This window comes from Acipenser ruthenus, chromosome 6, assembly GCF_902713425.1.
Source record: "Acipenser ruthenus chromosome 6, fAciRut3.2 maternal haplotype, whole genome shotgun sequence".
Taxonomy (NCBI): domain Eukaryota; kingdom Metazoa; phylum Chordata; class Actinopteri; order Acipenseriformes; family Acipenseridae; genus Acipenser; species Acipenser ruthenus.
This window is the reverse complement of record NC_081194.1, coordinates 25,315,864-25,329,603: the sequence shown is the minus strand read 5'-3', so window position 1 is coordinate 25,329,603 and position 13,740 is coordinate 25,315,864. Positions and strand designations below refer to the sequence as shown.

Sequence of the window (13,740 nt, the reverse complement as noted above, 5' to 3'; positions counted from 1 at the left end):
AGCTGCTCGCAGAGCCTGTGATGCAGTCATGGCCCACCTGACTGGCCCAAGAACTGACCTGACAGGAGAGCCTATTCAGATAAGTACTTGTTAGTTTTTTTGCTATAGATTTTCACATTTATTGTGTTTTTACACAAAATATATGTGATAATTAAAATAATCGCTGTATTAGTTTCAGTAATTACACGTATTTGTGCATTACAGCCTGTTGTTTGTTATGTCCCACTGCGGCCTTGTGCCCCATGGGAAGCCGGCGGCTTGAGTCGCCCCTTCCCAGGGATCAAGCATTGTAAGTCGGCTGACTTTGTGCTCTCCCCCCAGGCCTGCTATAGCTCCGGCTGGAGTTATTTATTCTCGTTTTGTATAATATAGTAATTGTTATTACTGTGTTTTGTATGAGAGAAATATTTTTCTTTTCTTATTGTATTTTTCTGTTTTCACAGAGACTAAGCGCAGGATTGTCTGCAATGCGTGCTGCGACACACTTGTAGTGAGAGCAGCTACTTGGCTCAGCAGCGCTGCGCAGGACCATGAAGCGCCTGTTGTGGTTGCTTGCAATTTCTACCACAGCATCTTGATGCCGTTTTTGTGACAGCTTTTGCATCACCATTACGATGGCTGTTAGTTCATTCTAACAAGCAAGCTTCCCTCAGTCTCGGGAATACTGACTTATAGCTTGCACAGTTGGGCATCCCTGTACAGTGCTACCCGCAGTAACTGCAAGCTGGTGGACCGGTACCGAGGTCACCGACCCGCTCTGTTCCCAATCCGCTACCATACCGTACCGTACCGAACCGGGACCAGGGTTACCGCACCGGTGTCGTATCATACAAACTTGGTGCTAAAGTCACCAAACCGCCCTGGTACCATCACAGTACCTCCCCGGTTCCAACCCAGTACTGTACCAACCCAGTGCAACAGTCACCGAACCGCTACCACCCAGTTCCGACCCAGTATTGTACTGAACAACTTGAATAGTATTCTGGTAGCCTACCAGTTCTATTTGCTGACAGCTAAAGGCCCTCACCATCACAATTGGATGAGCTGCACCTGGTTAATAAGAACCTGCTCTCTGTCAAAACTGAACAGGCTGTAGGTAGAAACCTGGCTGGTAGCCACACACAGACAGCTTTGGCTTTCCCAGGCAGGCGTTCCTGATGGGGACAATGCAGATCTGTTGGATGCCCTCATTACACCAGGGCATACCTTTGGTCCCGCGGTGGATGAGATGCTGCAGCACTCTCACAGCATGCTGGAATCCACAAAGTAACTGGTGCACTTGCTTCTCAGTACGAAAACCAGCGGCAAACTGGCGCCCTAAGCCCCAGCAGCCTCAAAGACTCGCACAGCCGGCTGTGCCTGCTGCCATAGGTGGTGTTCAGAACCGGCTCGGAGGCTACAATAGGTTCCGCCACACGGCGCAGAGACAGAAGTCTCAGGCCAAGCCACAAGTCCTAGGAGTTTGCTGCCACAGGCCCAGTGCCCCTTTTCAGGGAGCCATCTGGAGTATTGGCGTCAGTGCACCACAGACATCTGGGTGCTTACTAACGTTCAGACCAGCTACTCTCTGCAGTTCAAGCACAGTCCCCCTTTGGTCACAGACCCATAGAATGCCGCGGTGGTGTCTCAAGAGTTAGCAGCTCTGCTGCAAAAAATGTGCATAGAAGCTATCCTGGCCCCATTGAGAGAAGCATCGGAGTACTCAATGATCTGGATGACTGGGTCATTTGTACTCAGTCTCCAGCACAGGCAGACGCCCACACTGAACTTGTCACCTGCCACCTTCAATGGTTGGGTCTTACGGTGAATAATGCTTAGAGCCAGCTCACGCCTTCTAAGAAAGCCCCCTATTTACTAGTGTGCTTGGACTCCATGTCCATGCTGTCCCCTCTGTTGGATGGCAGAGTACAGCGAATAGACGCCTGTTTATAGCTATTTCAGCTCAATGGTGGTGATGTTCCAGAAACTTCTGGGCTTGATCGCAGCAGCTTCTCAGACCCTACCTGTAGGTCTCTTGTGCACGTGCCCTCTGCAGGCCTAGTTCAACAGCAGGGGTTTTCAGCCCAAGCTGACCGCCTATTGACAGTCTCGTCACTGTTAAAGGCACTCGCTTGGTGGAAACAGCCTGCCCATTTATGCCTCGGCTTATCACTGGGCAGTGTCACCAGCAGGGAGGTCGTCACTAAAGACGCGTCCAGCCTGGGCTGGGCACTGTGTGGAATGGCAGGGGAGCACAGGGGGTGTAGAACTCCCCCTTGGCAGAGCCTCCACATAAATGTTTTGGAGCTGCAGGCAGCTTACGTGGCTTTGCAGAATTTTTTGCAGGAGATTCGAGGGAGGCATGTGCTTGTCCGTATGGACAACACAACAGTGGTGGCATATATAAACCACCAGGGCGGCCTCAGGTCTCTCAGTCTCCATTGCATGGCCCATAATCTTTTGCTCTGGGCACATGAGAACCTCCTCTCACTGCGGCCAGTACACCTGCCAGGGGTGGGCAGCAGACCTCCTTTCAAAGGGAGTTCCCAGCACCTCAGAATAGAGGCTTTACCCCGAGGTGGTGAGCCTCATTTGGGAGAGATTCGGGGGAGCAGAGATAGATCTCTTTGCATCCCAGGAATGAACCCACTGTCCCCTCTGGTTCTCCATAACAGGAGGTGGGGACACGCTGGCGATAAGTGCCTTGGTACACCAGTGGCCGAGGCAACTGTTTTATTCCTTCCCACCGCTCGCCATGCTCCCGCTGTATCTGGAGAAAATCAGGTAGGACTGGGCCAAGGTGCTCTTAGTAGCCACTGATTGGCCCAGGAAGCTCTGTTTTTTTCAGCCCTGATGCAGCCACTGAGCGGCCAGCCTGGAGACTGCCCAAGCACTGCAACCTGCTCAGTCAAGCGCAGGGGACCTTATGGCATCCTGACCCATCGAGTCTGCAGCTCTGCGTCTGGCCCCTGAACTGCTGCATTTCAGCCGTCTGGGTCTGTCCAATAGGGTTATTAACACCCAGCAAAATGGCATTACAGGTGCAAGTGGGACGTCTTTCAGAAATGGTGCCTGCCTCACATCCTGTCCCATGGCAGTTATACTGCAATTTTTGCAGGCTCAGTGGCTTCGGCCGCCTATGAAGGATATTGTTCCTCACTGGAGGCTTAACGTGGTGCATGATGCACTGATGAAGCCTCCATTTGAGCCCTTGCATTCAGATGAGCTGAAATTTGTGTCTCTCAAAGCAGTTTTCTTGTTTGCAGTCACCTCTGCAAAGCGGGTGAGTGAGATGCAGGTATTCTCCATTGTGAAAGCCTACTTAATGTTTGCAGAAGCCAGGACAAAGGTTATGTTCTGTACCAATCCTGTTTTTTTTGCAGAAGACTATTTCGGCATTTCATGTCAAACAGTCTGTAGAATTGGAGGCTTTCCATCCACCTCCTTTCCAGACGGACAAGATAGCGGCAGCTCCATACACTATGTCCAGTGCAGGCCCTAGTGTATTATGTTGACAGGAAGAAAAGTTGGAGGCAGTCCGAACTATTTTTTGTCTGTTACTGGGCAAAGTCCCATGGCCATGCCCTGTATAAGAAGAAGCTGTCCAAATGGATAGCAGACAGTCAGGACTGCCTATGAGCTGGCCAACTTGCCCCTCCAGAAAAGCTTACTGCCCATTTCTCCAGGGACATGGCAACTTCATGGGCTTTATTCCAGGGTGTATCTTTGCAATGCAGCGGTGTGGGATACTCCCCATACCTTTACTAGGTTCTACAGACTTAATGTCATGGATCCTCAAAACCCTGGTTTTGGAACTATGGTGTTAAGGGCGGCTTCTCAGTCGACCCTTACAACACAGGCATAGAGGTGAATTTTTCCCAATATTATTTAGCCCTAGCTACTTGTTACTGCCTTGTGCGAATGGTAACGCACAAGGCAGCTTCTGCTTAGCTTTGTAGCATTCTGGTCGTGCAGCAATCTTGCCCTTGCGACGGCTTGAACATACTGACCCATTCAGTAATGGTTACATTTCGTACTTGAAAGGGAACGTTAAGTTATCATAACCCTGGTTCCCTGAAATAGAAATGTAACCCATTAACCTTCAAGGTCACTGCATCCATGATTGCAGCAGGCTTGAAGGAAAAATGACGCTGAGGTCTCTGAGTGCTGCCATTTTGTGCCTTCGGAGGTGGGTCATGACTGCGTCACAGGCTCTGCGAGGTTTCGGGTCTTTAGGAGGTAAATACCCATTTGGTAATGGTTACATTTTTATTTCAGGGAATATTCTTTATTTCTGTTTCAATAAAATGTGTAATTATTTTGCACTTGAGGAGTAAATTAGTACTCCTACAGTTTTTGTTTCTTATTCCAAAGTATTTGGCTGCTATCTGGTGGAAGTTTGTGGAACTACATGTTTGAGCAGTAAAACAAGGTTAAAGGAGTGTTAGCCAATTCTTTTAATTCAATGATATTTGCTTATTAGTTGTATTAATATTAGTACTGGTTCCCCTTTTTTATTAAGCTGAGAATCCTTTGATTTAACACTTTTAAAGTTTATTCAGGATTGCAGATATTTTAGATGCGACAAGATAGATAAAATGCCTGGTCTGATTGCAGTTAGACCATTGTTGTGATTTTGAACTACATCACATGAAGTGACGTAGGTTCCAGGAAACAGGAGCAACTAAACTAGCACTGACTGAAATATCTGCATTTCCCAAATTGAAGTATAAAAACCAAGTAAATACAAGCAATCTTCAACAGAAGAAAAAGGACAAAGCAGTGATAATTTTGCTAGTGAAAATAAAAGGTAAGGGAATGGATTTAAAACCTTGGTTAGCACTACATTGATGGTTAGCTTATTTCTTGCACTGCAAAAACTGTATGACTGTTAATGGTTGATGTTTTTGCTTAACTTTTTAGGGAACAGCTGGGAGTGAAGCCTTTGCCACTGAAGAAATGTCTAATCTTGTTAACTACATACAGCCAGTAAAGTTTGAGTGCTTCGAGACATCCAAAAGTAAGCAGGTTTACACAAATAATAGGTCTCCCAAAATAGATTGTTTTTCATGAATCATTAATTACTCTTACCAACTTGAAAAGCAACTTTACATCGTTTTCAAATTCTCTTTTATAAAAATAGTATATAGTTAAATACAGTGTAGTAACATTATTGACTTAATTGTATACTACATTTTTAAATTCAATAATGATAGATACCCCTGTATTATCTTGTATTTTACTCTCAGAATTTCATAACTTATATTTTAACACCTGTTCACATACTAGTTAAAACATGTGTGTAGCCATCACAAATGTTTTGTACATTTTAAACAGACTGGTAAAACAGAAGAAAATGCATATAACATGGTTTATCCAAAGGGATGACTTTATTTTTTTAAAAGTCGCACACATTCTTATACTGCATTACAGGTACAGACTGAGTCAAAACAGTGTTAACTGACCTGGAATATGAGAGTTGCATGTTAATTATTACCTATGTATTCTGCTGTTATTTAAAATGACTTACAGTACATGCCTAATAAAACATTGTTCTTGTGTTTTGCAGAAGTTAACAAAAGTTTTGCAATGTCATCATTTGTGGAAACAAAAGCTCTAGAGCAGCTTACAAAATCACCTGTGGAATTTGTGGAGTATCCTTTTTTCCTAATAATGAGTTGAATTATACCATATTTAAAATCAGCATTATTCATTTTAATTTTAAATGAAAATGCATATATTTGCTTTCCTGTTGAAATTGTGCATTTTTTCCAAAGATCTTGTGGTCGGTGCTAATATTTGCTAACCCTTTTATAGTATACTACTCTTATAGTTTAACTGCAGTTGTCTGGAATTCAGATAACTAAATCTCAATCTGAAGGCAAATTGAGAAATGCAACTTCCTATGTCTTTAACCTACACAAATATGTAATTTTTAATTCACTGTAAATAAATACAAAATGGACAAGTTATAGCTCAATATTACTATGATTAACATTGTTGTAGTCTTTGGAAGTAAGGAATGTGGCCTTTCCTTAGCACATATTCTACAGGTATAACAAATTACAGCTGAGCCGCATCTATCCCAAGGGAACCAGAGTTGATTCCTCAAACTACATGCCTCAAGTTTTCTGGAATGCTGGTTGTCAATTGGTAGCTCTTAACTTCCAGACATTAGGTAAGTTATCCACAAGAAAAAAAAAACAAAACATATACTGTATGAATCCCATAAAGCATAATTAAACTAGGTAGACAGCAAGGCATGCTGAATGCTTTTATTTTTTTTAATCAAATTAATCCCTACTGTACCAAAGAGATCATTTGTCTGTGCAACAATTATAGTTTGCGAAACCAAAGTATATGGGTACTGTGTAAACATTACAACGTAAGCAAGTAATTGTAAACTTGAAGGGTGTTTGCCTAACAAAGAAAATGACACTAATGTGTACCTAAAAGTGTATTAAGATCCTGTGGGTAGTTGTGGGGGGAACCCTTTGTTAGTATAACAATCCCTCTCATGATGATCCAGCAAACAATCCAACTAGTTATATAAGAGTCACAAACTGTCATAGAAACACCCATACAGAAAAGACATATGAAAAAAAACTATTATATAAGTATCAATATTGCAGAAATATAAAGTATACATATTACTGTGCAAATAAGTTAACTGGAAATGATTTCCCTAAAAAAGCTCCTGGAAAATGACAGTATAAAAAAATCAAGACAGCAAATATCATTAATCAATACAAAAATAATCTTGGTTCCACGCTCTATCACTGTGCGTACATAACCTTTGCAGTTCAATTCATTGTACAATACATCTTGAAAAGTATTTGCATGTCTGTGATCTTTAACTGAGTTACTGTTGGAAATAGGTTTCCAAGCCCAGAACTAAGGTACCGGTACCCAAAATATTAGAAACAGCTTTTTTTTTCTCCTAATTTGAATTGCTACTTCAAGCTTGATCATTTTGTTTCCAAACTTTAAAATAAAATATCAGTATTGATTTGCCTTTTCAATGAAGTACCTTGTGTATACCACTGACTTTGACTGACATTGAAGTTTTCTGTTTGTATGGACTTGATCATTAAATCGAGTTACATTGACACATATTTGCTTTGACTTTTTAAGTGCTATAATCGGAGTGTATGAGTAGCAAGGATTTTCCATTCAACTAAAAACAAAGACAAGGCATAATTAGCTGTGACACAAATAAGACGATTTGTCTTTCCTAAATACTCTGATGGTATTGGAAGATCTTTTGGGATTAATTGAAGAATTGCAGTAATTTTATTCTCATAATAAACAAAATAATAATAAAAAAAATCAACTACCATGAGAACAAAGTTTTATATTACTAGACAATCTTTTAGTATAAGTGTTCTGTATAAGGCAATAAGCAGTTGTTTAATGGAAACAGCATTTTTTTATGCAGAACAATGCAACACTGTGCAGCATGTAAAATGAATACTGCAGTACTTTTGCAAAGGGAGCCTGCGGCAACCATTGGCTGTCGTGAAAAACGAAGCTCTTTGGAAGATGTATGTTATCCAATACTGCCATCTACTGGTGTTAAATACATATTCCATTCACTTACAGAAAAACTGTATTTTTAAATACCAGTAATAAACTGTATTTTTTATTTTAGTTATTTTTAAACTAATTACATCTCTCAAGGTATCATCCTGAGATAGTTTTCATTTGTTTGTTTTTGAATCGTGGTTGTCTTGTGATTCTGCAGTCTTTGAGATCAGCCAGTTTTCCTTGTTTTATTATTATTATTTATTTCTTAGCAGACTCCCTTATCCAGGGCGACTTACAATTGTTACAAGATAATCACATTATTTTTTACATACAATTACCCATTTATACAGTTGGGTTTTTACTGGAACAATCTAGGTAAAGTACCTTGCTCAAGGGTACAGCAGCAGTGTCCCCCACCTGAGATTGAACCCACGACCCTCCGGTCAAGAGTCCAGAGCCCTAACCACTACTTCAAAGGCTGTATTGAATAATCTTTTACAAACTTGCCTCCCAGTTTTTGTAAATTTTCTAAGCTGTTGGCAGTCTGTCTGCCTGATTGTTGATGTAATTTATTGGTGAACTTTGCAGGAGAACGATTCATTTTCTGTTATTTATTTCTGTTATTTATTTATTTGCTTATGGTGTGTCAGCTGTATTGAAACAAAATATGTAAGTCAATATTTATTTACATATGCTGTATCAGCTTTATTTAAACAAAATATATAAAGTCGTATTTACTATCCAACCTTGCCTCACATATTTTCTTGACTGAGTCATATATTAAATATGTACTGCAGACTCAGCCATAGTGGAAAATAAAATGCCCCTCGGGAAGACTATTGTTGCCTTATGCGGCTTCGGGCATTATAGCCCCCTATTGGTAACAACAGTCTTTCCTCAGGTCAGTCATTTTCCACTATAGCCCTCCTCTCCAGTCCATATTTACTATATATATATATATATATATATATATATATATATATATATATATATATATATATATACAGCTCTGGAAAAAATTAAGAGACCGCTGCAAAATTATCAGTTTCTCTGGTTTTACTATTTATAGGTATGTGTTTGGGTAAAATGAACATTTTTGTTTTATTCTATAAACTGCTGACAACATTTCTTCCAAATTCCAAATAAAAATATTGTCATTTAGAGAATTTATTTGCAGAAAATGACAACTGGTCAAAATAACAAAAAAGATGCAGTGTTGTCAGACCTCGAATAATGCAAAGAAAATAAGTTCATATTCATTTTTAAACAACACAATACTAATGTTTTAACTTAGGAAGAGTTCAGAAATCAATATTTGGTGGAATAACCCTGATTTTCAAGCACAGCTTTCATGCGTCTTGGCATGCTCTTCACCAGTCTTTCACATTGATGTTGGGTGACTTTATGCCATTCCTGGCGCAAAAATTCAAGCAGCTCGGCTTTGTTTGATGGCTTGTGACCATCCATCTTCCTCTTGATCACATTCCAGAGGTTTTCAATGGGGTTCAGGTCTGGAGATTGGGCTAGCCATGACAGGGTCTTGATCTGGTGGTCCTCCATCCACACCTTGATTGACCTGGCTGTGTGGCATGGAGCATTGTCCTGCTGGAAAAACCAATCCTCAGAGTTGGGGAACATTGTCAGAGCAGAAGGAAGCAAGTTTTCTTCCAGGACAACCTTGTACTTGGCTTGATTCATGCCAAAGCTGCCCGATTCCAGCCTTGCTGAAGCACCCCCAGATCATCACCGATCCTCCACCACATTTCACAGTGGGTGCGAGACACTGTGGCTTGTAGGCCTCTCCAGGTCTCCGTCTAACCATTAGACGACCAGGTGTTGGGCAAAGCTGAAAATTGGACTCATCTGGGGGTGCTTCAGCAAGGCTGGAATTGGGCAGATTTGTCTTTGTGAAGGACGCATGAATCAAGCCAAGTACAAGGTTGTCCTGGAAGAAAACTTGCTTCCTTCTGCTCTGACAATGTTCCCCAACTCTGAGGATTGGTTTTTCCAGCAGTTCAAATCCCGGCTGACCTTGGATAAAGGTGTCTGCTAAATAAACAAATAATTATAATAATAATAATAATAGGGTGAAATGTACTAAACAAGCGCAATGCTTTTAACAACTTTCTAGGGAATGCTTTGCAGCAGCAGTTTTTCTTTGCAGTTCAGCCCTAGATGAATATGTAATTATGGGCGTTCCTACATATATTCGCAAAAATGGGGTGGAGATGAAATAAGTTCTCAAATATTATAATGAGATGTACTAAAGCTTACAATTGCATCAATTTGTTAAGAAATTGGAGGCTGTGTGGTCCAGTGGTTAAAGAAAAGGGCTTGTAATCAGGAGGTCCCCAGTTCAAATCCCACCTCAGCCACTGACTCATTGTGTGACCCTGAGCAAGTCACTTAATCTCCTTGTGCTCCGTCTTTCAGGTGAGGTGTAATTGTAAGTGACTCTGCAGCTGATGCATAGTTCACACACCCTAGTCTCTGTAAGTCGCCTTGGATAAAGGCGTCTGTTAAATAAACAAATAATAATAACTTTTGAAAGCATATTTTAAACAGTCGCAATTAGCAAACCTTTAAAAGGCAGTATGAAAAACACTATCCCCTCACAATGGCCGCTGTGATTGCAGTAAGAAGTTGACATTGGGCTCTATGTATTAATATTACTTACGTGTTTGTAAATACTGCAAATTCCTAGCTTCCGTCCTTCCTAGAATTATTGCGTGCGATGTACTAAACAGCCCTTTTCCTGAACAACTACCGCAATATCACCGCAAGTTTACGAACAGCATAAATTACTGCTCTTTGTACAGGAGAGATCAGAATTTGTATCTCATTATAAATAAATTTGCAACACCTTCTGGCAAAGAAAAATGAGTAGTATAATGAACAGAAAGAAGAAGCATGCAAATATAATAAGATTGAGCTATGGCTTCTGCAGACTCGGACCTTGATGCAACTATGGCACTGACCAAAAAGAAAAGGAAAACAAATTTCCACAAAGACGAGGTTGATCTGTTAGTCAGTGAAATGGAAAAAAATCAGGAAATATTATTTAACACTTTGCGGGGCCAAAACAATTAAGAAACAAAACATGGAAAGAAATAACTAACAAAATTGACATACATGCAAATGTCCTGCGTCCCAATGTACAGTTAGAAAGTCCCAATATTTATCAAGTCATATCCAGTCAAATCTAGAGAATTACTGAACAGTCAACATTCATATTTGTAACCAATCACAGAGAATTTAGGGTGGGTTTATCCACTGACTGTTGCTGAAACGAACTGGCGGCTAGACTCATCTGAATCATCATCACTCTCTGCTGTAGTCTAACAATAACAGCTCATACAGGTATCATTTTATTGTGTTGGAATTATTCTCTTCATCCATGATATTTGTGATTATGTCACCTACCAGCCCTGCTGCTGCCTTCCCCCGTGCACGCAGGCACATCACACAGGGCGAGGCAATCCACACAGGTGGAGGGTGGGCACGAACCCGGGATCTCTCACACTAAAGCATAGCGCCGATACCGCTGTACAAAAGAGCCGGCTTTGGTCTCCTTACCTTAACATATAAAAGAAACCAAAACAAAATGTATTTATTGCCATTGTTATTTAATATAGACTATTAATACATTTATTTTTTTGGTTTCTTTTATATTTGAAGGTGATTTATTTTAAAGTAACTAAAAGCCTGGAAATGATGTGCCCTATAGCCTGGAGATCGCAGGTTCGAATCCAGGCTATGTCACAGCCAACCGTGACCGGGAGTTCCTAGGGGGCGGCGCACAATTGGCTGAGCGCTGCCTGGGTAGGGAGGGCTTAGGTCGGCAGGGGAATCCATGGCTCACCACGCATCAGCGACCCCTGTGGCCGATAGGGCGCCTGTGGTTCTGCAGTGGAGCCGCCAGATCTGTGTTGTCCTCCGGCACTATAGGTCTGGTGGCATTGCTGTGGATCTGCAGTGCGAAAAATGACGGCTTGGCAGGAGCACGTTTCGGAGGACGCGTGTTCCAGCCTCCGTTCCCCGAGTCGGCGGGGAGGTTGCGAGCGGTGAGCCAAGGATACAGATAATAATTGGGCATGCTAAATTGGGGAGAAAAACCAGGGTAAAAAGATTGGCGACGGCTAAATTTCTATAAAAAAAAAAAAAGCCTGGAAATGTTTAAACAGGAAGTTTCACATACGAACAGATAGTTGAATCTACGCCAGTGAGAGGCATGCGTAAAATAGCAGGCACAAACTGAAGTCGTAAATCAGGAAAAAACTATAATACATCAAGGGTAAGCATGAAACTTCGATATTATAATGAGATTTGTACATTTGCATACAAAAGTAGTTTGAAATGAACAGTCGTAACTAAACTACCACAGCAGGGATGAAACTAAGTTACGAGAGTGAAAATGACTTTAATACATCGCGGGTAGGTCTACTAAGTCACAAAAACCTATGAAAAGTCAAGATACTAAAGAAAAATCAGTGATACATAGAGCCCATTGTCTTCAGCAAGAATAAGTGATTTGTACGATGAGAATAGAAAGGGTATTTCGTACCCGCGTTACCCTCTATTCGATTTAAATGAAGACCAAATTAAAGCACAGGTACTGGCTCGGCAGCCACATAATTCTTGATTTACTGATTTAAAAGATGACCTAGAGCCTGTCGCCCATGAGAAGCCATGCTGTCCCTGCAGTGGTCAAACTATTGTCCACCCTACATTATCTTGCCTCTTTCAGAGGACTGTGGCAGCTGTTGCTGGCATGTCCCAGTCCACTTTTTCTTGTGCGTTGCCAGTTGTGCGGAACACCCAAATACCTGTTTATCCCTAAAGCAGGGCGTACTTACAAGCCTTGAAAACACATTTCTATTACATTTCTGGTTTCCCCAACATGTTGGGAGCAATAGACTGCACACATGTGCCGCTAACCCCTCCAGCTCATTCTGAGCATCTGTATAGGAATAGGAAACACACCTATTAATGTGCAGGTGGTTTGTGATTCACAGTTACTGATCACAAATGTAGTAGCCAAGTACCCAAAACACTTGCCTCGAAAAACAGTGTCAGGTAAGAGTGGTTGTGACAGGGTAGTGTCACGGCCCAAAAAACAGAGTGTCAGGTAAGAGTGGTTGTGACAGGGTAGTGTCACGGCCCAAGCTGATACTGGCAGGAAGAGAGACTCGGAAGCAAGAAGCTGCAGGTTAAGCGCCATTGCGCACGTTTACTACAAATACAAACACTAAACAAACAAAACATATTAACAAAACAAACGGCACAAGGGCCAAAACTAAAGGTTTATACAAAAACTCACAGACAATACAGCACAGCACAGCAACACACCTTCACCAACATTAACTCTAACATTAACACCCGTGATCCCCCTTTTTATACACCTGTGACTGGAGCCTAATTAATCATAATTTATTCAATTTACGGCTCCAGCCACACTCCCACGTGATTTCTGCTCACACACACACACACACACACACACACACACCTTATACTGGCAGGGCTTCTGCCCTGCCACAGTGGTGTATAGACGTTATCCTTCGGGCAACCTCTGCTGCAGCAAACCAAAACTCAAGTCCCGCTATTTATTCGAAAAAAATGTCGCATGACTCTCGCAATGCTAGAGATCTCGCTAAGATGACGCAACAAATATTTAAATTTGTATATTGCGTCTCTCTTCATTAACATATTTTCTCTTAGTACTGTGAGAGACGCTGCTTCTCTCTGGTTCTTTTTCCAGCACTTTATTGACCCAGACACACAAAGGACTTGTTTTCAAAGCATGGTTGCACTAATTTTTAAATTTTTTAAACAAAATAAACAAACTGAAAACAAAACCTAACTCCGTTTGGAGTACTGACAAAACACTTTTAATATCTTTAACCTGACTAACCAACTGGACAGCTACTCTGCTTACCGGTAGCAAAAAGAATACACGTTACACAAGCACATTAAAGAGAAGCTTTTCCACACTGCATTTTTCCTTTTATGGCTGTACACCCTCACAACCGGGCTTTCCACTCTGTAGCCCAGAATGCACAAACTGTGGGGGTTTTATACCCTACAAAATCATGCAGTTGGCTGATTAGGCCAACTGCCAAAATAATTACACAATTCACATAATTAACCAACAAATAATCACAATTAAGACTTTTCAGCCCGTGGCCTTCTGTGGAATGTAGTCCTGTGCTCAACAGGACTACACTCTCTTTGCTC

General features: G+C 41.6%; 1 protein-coding gene across 2 annotated transcripts in view; it reads left to right on the top strand.

The window, feature by feature from the left end:
- The window catches only part of LOC117410730 (1-phosphatidylinositol 4,5-bisphosphate phosphodiesterase beta-1), a 269,638-nt gene that overhangs the window by 195,725 nt on the left and 60,173 nt on the right, over positions 1-13,740 (top strand). For both annotated transcript variants that reach the window (XR_004545728.2, XM_034017498.3), the window contains exons 17-19: positions 4,903-4,999; positions 5,549-5,633; positions 6,033-6,157. Coding sequence is in view for 1 of the 2 variants with exons in the window: in XM_034017498.3 (XP_033873389.1) it covers positions 4,903-4,999; positions 5,549-5,633; positions 6,033-6,157 (307 nt within the window). In the remaining variant the exon portion in view is untranslated. The remainder of the gene's footprint in view (positions 1-4,902; positions 5,000-5,548; positions 5,634-6,032; positions 6,158-13,740) is intronic.